At 76.6% G+C, this 6116-nt stretch overlaps 1 protein-coding gene across 4 annotated transcripts in view; it reads left to right on the plus strand.

The window, feature by feature from the left end:
- The window catches only part of COL5A3 (collagen type V alpha 3 chain), a 50011-nt gene extending 44218 nt beyond the window's left edge, over nt 1-5793 (plus strand). For all 4 annotated transcript variants that reach the window (XM_037887702.2, XM_037887704.2, XM_037887705.2 and 1 more), the window contains 5 exons: nt 71-320; nt 835-947; nt 1161-1229; nt 2205-2441; nt 4652-5793. In XM_037887702.2, the coding sequence (XP_037743630.1) occupies nt 71-320; nt 835-947; nt 1161-1229; nt 2205-2441; nt 4652-4798 (816 nt within the window). In that variant the 3' untranslated portion in view covers nt 4799-5793. The remainder of the gene's footprint in view (nt 1-70; nt 321-834; nt 948-1160; nt 1230-2204; nt 2442-4651) is intronic.
- The last annotated feature ends 323 nt before the right edge of the window (nt 5794-6116 follow it).

Consider the following 6116-nt stretch of genomic DNA (forward strand, 5'->3'; position numbering starts at 1 on the left):
TGGCTGGGATTCCCTTCCCAGAGGCCCCCGGGGTGCTGCCCCCCCCCTCACACCCGCGTCTCGCCCCCAGGGCCGCCCGGCGGAGCTGCTGGAGCCCCTGCCCATGGAGCGGGTCCGGAAGCGGCGCCGGGAGGTGGAGGGGGAGCAGGGGGACCAGGCGTGGACCCCGGACTACGCGCCCGAGGGGCTGGAGGAGGTGTACGCCTCACTCAGCTCCCTGCGCACCGAGGTCGAGCAGTTGAGACGCCCCCGGGGCACCCCCGAGAGCCCAGCCCGCGTCTGCAAGGAGCTGCAGCTGTGTCACCCCCACTTCCCCGACGGTGAGCTGGGACCTGGGGGGCGCTGGGGACCCCGGAGTCCGGGGAGGGGGTGCTGGGAGCCTGGAGTCTGGGGGGAGGGGTTGCTGGGACCCTGGGGGGTGCTGGGGACCCCGGAGTCCGGGGAGGGGGTGCTGGGAGCCTGGAGTCTGCGGGGAGTGGGATCCTGGGGGGTGCTGGGGATCCCGGAGTCCGGGGAGGGGGTGCTGGGAGCCTGGAGTCTGGGGGAAGGGGGCGCTGGGACCCTGGGGGGGGGGCTGGAGATTCTGGGGAGGGGAGCTGGTGCTGGGGACCCTGGAGTCTGGGGGGAGGGTGGGCCCAAGGCCCTGCTGTCTGACGTGGGTGCTGGGGATCGGGGGGTCTGGGCCGGGTCTGGGGCACCTCTGTGCCATGCCCACGCCAGAGAGTGAGACGGGGGCACCCCTCAGGAGCGGGCGTGGGGGGCAGGCCGGGCGTTCGGAGGGACCAGCCCGGGGAAGGCCCCTGTGGCTGCCCCCCAACCTCTCCGTTCCTCCAGGCGAGTACTGGATCGACCCCAACCAGGGCTGCACTCGAGACGCCTTCAAGGTTTTCTGCAACTTCACGGCAGGCGGGGAGACCTGCCTGTTCCCAGACAAGAGATTCGAGAGTGTGAGTGGGGGGTGGGGGGCAGGGCTGGGATAGCGGGGCTGGGGGTCGGGACTGAGGGGCACCGGCAGAGCTGGGGGTGGTGGGCAGGGCTGGGATAGCGGGGCTGGCGGTTGGGAGTGAGGGGCACCGGCAGAGATGTGGGGGGCAGGGCTGGGATAACGGGGCTGGGGGTCGGGACCTCCCCCAGCTGCTGCGTCCCCTCTCGCCCCCCAGGTCCGTCTGGCTGCCTGGAGCAAGGAGAAGCCGGGGAGCTGGTTCAGCACCTTCCGGAGGGGCAGGACGGTAGGGCGGGGCCGGGGGCCGGGGGGCCGGAGGGGATGGGGCGGGGGGGAGACGGGGGCGGTGCCGGGGAGGGGGGAGGGGGAGCCAGGGCGGGGCCGGGGAGGGGCAGGACGGTAGGGCGTTGCCGGGGGCCGGGCCTGGCGTCCCCGGGGGCCGGAGGGGATGGGGCGGGGGGGGAGCCGGGGGCGGTGCCGGGGAGGGGGAGCCAGGGCCGGGCCGGGGGGCCGGAGGGGATGGGGGAGGGGGAGCCAGGGCGGGGCCGGGGGGCCAGAGGGGATGGGGCGGGGGGAGCCGGGGGCGGTGCCGGGGAGGGGGAGCCAGGGCGGGGCCGGGGGGCCGGAGGGGATGGGGCGGGGGGGAGCCGGGGGCGGTGCCGGGGAGGGGGAGCCAGGGCCGGGCCGGGGGGCCGGAGGGGATGGGGGAGGGGGAGCCAGGGCGGGGCCGGGGGGCCAGAGGGGATGGGGCGGGGGGAGCCGGGGGCGGTGCCGGGGAGGGGGAGCCAGGGCGGGGCCGGGGGGCCGGAGGGGATGGGGCGGGGGAGCCGGGGGCGGTGCCGGGGAGGGGGAGCCAGGGCGGGGCCGGGGGGCCGGAGGGGATGGGGCGGGGGGAGCCGGGGGCGGTGCCGGGGAGGGGGAGCCAGGGCGGGGCCGGGGGGCCGGAGGGGATGGGGCGGGGGGAGACGGGGGCGGTGCCGGGGAGGGGGAGCCAGGGCCGGGCCGGGGGGCCGGAGGGGATGGGGCGGGGGGAGCCGGGGGCGGTGCCGGGGGGCGGGAGCCAGGGCCGGGCCGGGGGGCCGGAGGGGATGGGGCGGGGGGAGCCAGGGGCGGGGGGAGCCAGGGCCGGGCCGGGGGGCCGGAGGGGATGGGGCGGGGGGAGCCAGGGCGGGGCCGGGGGGCCGCAGGGGATGGGGCGGGGGGAGCCAGGGCTGGGCCGGGGGCCCCGGACTCAGGCCGCCTGCCCGGTGCCGCCCCCCAGTTCTCCTACGTGGACGCGGAGGGGAACCCGCTGGGCGTGACCCAACTGACCTTCCTGCGGCTGCTGAGCGCCGGCGCCCGCCAGAACTTCACCCTGAGCTGCCAGGACGCGGCCGCCTGGTACCACGCCGGGGCCGCCAGCTACGCCCGGGCCCTGCGCCTCCGCGGCGCCGACGGGCAGGAGCTGGGGCCCAACCGCACGGCCAGCCCCGTCCTCGCCCTGCACGACGGCTGCCAGGTGAGCCGGCCCGGCCCGCCCGCCCCACAGCTCCGATCTGCCCCACAGCTCCCACTCCCACCTGCCCCACAGCTCCCGGTCCACTGCTCCCGCCCCACAGCTCCCGGCCCCGCCTGCCCCACAGCTCCCGGCCCTCCTGTCCCACAGCTCCCACTCCCACCTGCCCCACAGCTCCCGGTCCACTGCTCCCGCCCCACAGCTCCCGCCCCTGCCTGCCCCTCAGGTCCCGGCCCTGCCTGCCCCACAGCTCCCGTCCCACAGCCCCGCCCCACAGCTCCTGCCCCGCCTGCCCCACAGCTCCCACTCCCGCCTGCCCCACAGCTCCCACTCCCGCCCGCCCCACAGCTCCCGGCCCCGCCCGCCCCACAGCTCCCGGTCCACTGCTCCCGCCCCACAGCTCCCGCCCCCGCCTGCCCCTCAGGTCTCGGCCCTGCCTGCCCCACAGCTCCCGTCCCACAGCCCCGCCCCACAGCTCCCGGCCCGCCCGCCCCACAGCTCCCGGTCCACTGCTCCCACCCCACAGCTCCCGGCCCCACCTGCCCCACAGCTCTCGTCCCACAGCTCCTGCCCCACAGCTCCCGGCCCGCCCGCCCCACAGCTCCCGGTCCACTGCTCCCGCCCCACAGCTCCCACTCCCGCCCGCCCCACAGCTCCCGGTCCACTGCTCCCGCCCCACAGCTCCCACTCCCGCCTGCCCCACAGCTCCCGCCCCACAGCTCCCACTCCCACCTGCCCCACAGCTCCCGGTCCACTGCTCCCGCCCCACAGCTCCCACTCCCGCCTGCCCCACAGCTCTCGCCCCACAGCTCCCGCCCCACAGCTCCCACTCCCGCCTGCCCCACAGCTCCCGCCCCACAGCTCCCACTCCCGCCTGCCCCACAGCTCCCGCCCCACAGCTCCCGCCCCCGCCTGCCCCTCAGGTCCCGGCCCTGCCTGCCCCACAGCTCCCGTCCCACAGCCCCGCCCCACAGCTCCTGCCCCGCCTGCCCCACAGCTCCCGGTCCACTGCTCCCGCCCCACAGCTCCCAGCCCACCCGTCCCACAGCCCCGCCCCACAGCTCCCGGCCCCGCCTGCCCCACAGCTCCCGTCCCACAGCCCCGCCCCACAGCTCCTGCCCCAGCCTGCCCCACAGCACCAGGGTGCCATTCTGTGCCCTGCACGATGGCTGCCAGGTGAGCCGGGCCCCCACGCCACAGCTCCTGCCCCAGAGATCCCGCCCCACAGCTCCTGACCCCAGCCTGCCCCACAGCCCCGTGGCACCCGTCCACACCCTGCGCGACAGCTGCCAAGTGAGCTGGGTACGGCCCCCCCGCCCCATAGATCCTGCTTCACAGCTCCCGTCACACAGCTCCCACCCCCTGCCTTCCCCTCAGCTCCCGCCCCCAGTCCAGCCCCACAACTCCCACCCTGCTGTTCCTGCCCCATAGCCCTGGGATCGGGACTGGGTGACCTGTGGGGCACCTTCTCCAGGCCTGCCAGGAACCAGCTCAAACCCGGCCGTGCCGTTCCCGTGGGGGGGCCTCTCCAGCCTGGGCCCGGGGACTCCTGCACCCCCACCCATGGAGCCAGGCCTCACCCTGGGGCTGCTCTCAAGGGGCCGCAGTAATTTTTGGATGGTCCCTGTGGCCACGGCTATGGGGCAGCCCCCACTGCCCCATAGCCCTGGGGCAAGGCTGCCCTGCCCCCGAGCTGCAGGCTCCTCCTCCTGGCTGCTGGCCCCTCCCCCCAGGGCAAGGCGGCCCCTCCCCTGGGCTGTGGCTCCTCCCCCTGGGCTGCTGGCTCCTCCCCCTGGGCTGCTGGCTCCTCCCCCAGAGCAAGGCGGCCCCTCCCCTGAGCTGCAGGCTCCTCCTCCTGGCTGCTGGCCCCTCCCCCCAGGGCAAGGCGGCCCCTCCCCTGGGCTGTGGCTCCTCCCCCTGGGCTGTTGGCTCCTCCCCCTGGGCTGCTGGCTCCTCCCCCAGAGCAAGGCGGCCCCTCCCCTGAGCTGCAGGCTCCTCCTCCTGGCTGCTGGCCCCTCCCCCCAGGGCAAGGCGGCTCCTCCCCCTGGGCTGCTGGCTCCTCCCCCTGGGCTGTGGCTCCTCCCCCCGGGCTGTGGCTCCTCCCCCTGGGCTGCTGGCTCCTCCCCCTGGGCTGTGGCCCCTCCCCCCGGGCTGTGGCCCCTCCCCCGGGCTGTGGCCCCTCCCCAGCCCTGACACTGCCGGTCTCTCCGCAGCTGCGCCGGGGCCAGGCGCGCACGGTGCTGGAGGTGCGATCGTCCCGCCTGGAGCAGCTGCCCCTGGCCGACGTGGCCGTCCTGGACTTCGGAGGCGCCAACCAGAAATTCGGCTTTGAGCTGGGCCCCGTCTGCTTCATGGGCTGAGGGGGCGCGTGGAGCCCCCCAGGGACGCTCCCGGGGCCAGGCTGCCTGCCGCTGGGCCCAGATCCCTGGGGACCTGCTGCGGACTGCCGGGGGGGCGGCTCCCAGGGCTCCGCTGCCCCCCACGGGTGCCCCTTCCTCACTGTCCCCAGGGCGCACTCAGGACTCAGCCCAGCGCCCCGGACCCTGCCGCTGGCCCCCCCAGCCCGAGCCCAGGGAGCCCCGCGGGATACCCAGCCCTATTAACGCTGCAGGCCCCCCCGGGCCGGTGCTGTGGGGCAAGCGGGCGGGTGCCCCTCTGTGGCCTGAACAGGGAGCGGGGCATGGACTGACCCCCCATGGCACGATGCCCCCCCCAGGAGCCTCTGTTAGCAACGCACTGGACATGTCTCTAGCCCAGCAGCCCCCCCACAGTGCCCAGCTGGGGCAGGACGGGCCCTGGGGGCAATGCAGCCCCCCCCCCCGGACTCCATGACGGCCAGGCAAGGGGCCCGACTGGGGGATCCAGGCCCTGCCCCACTGAACAGACCAGCGCCGGTGCCCCCCAGCGCCCCTGCAGGAAGCTGCCGAAGAGCGTCCGTCCGTCCGTCCGGTGTCTCCCAGGGCTGGGCGGGGCCGAGAGCTGGCGCCCCCCCGAGACGCCAGGGTGGCGCTCCGGACCCCCCCGACCCCCGCCTCCTGCCGGGCCCCTTCCCCCGGGGGAGTCGATCCTGGCCCCCCGGCCGAAGGGTGAAGCTGCAGCCCCCGGAGCCATGGCACCAAGGGCCCACCCCGCCGGCCCCGGCTGGCAGCGGGGTGCGTCATGGGGGCAAGGATCCCGCACCCCCCCGCACAAGACACCTCGGGGTTGAGCCCGAGGGCGGCGCTGGGGGGACGAGAGACCCAGACCTCCCCCCTGCCCCGCTCGCCGGGCCCCACGTCTGTTCTCGGCCACGTCGCTGCGTCTCGGCCACGCGGTGCCAGCGCGGGTGCTGTACGATAAACCAGCCTGTATGAAACCGCAGCGCCCGGCGCCTCTCTGCTCCCAGCCCCCCTGCGCCCCGGGCCTGCCCCACACCTCTCAGCTCCTGGAACCCCCACCACTGCCCCGCACCTCTGTACCCCCTCCGCCCCGGGCCTGCCCCACGCCTCTGAGCCCCCCGAACCCCCCACCACTGCCCCGCACCTCTGTACCCCCTCCGCCCCGGGCCTGCCCCACGCCTCTGTACCCCCTCCGCCCCGGGCCTGCCCCACACCTCTGAGCTCCTGGAACCCCCACCACTGCCCCGCACCTCTGAGCCCCTGGAACCCCCACCACTGCCCCGCACCTCTGTACCCCCTG

This window comes from Chelonia mydas, chromosome 20 (genome assembly GCF_015237465.2).
Source record: "Chelonia mydas isolate rCheMyd1 chromosome 20, rCheMyd1.pri.v2, whole genome shotgun sequence".
Lineage (NCBI taxonomy): Eukaryota > Metazoa > Chordata > Testudines > Cheloniidae > Chelonia > Chelonia mydas.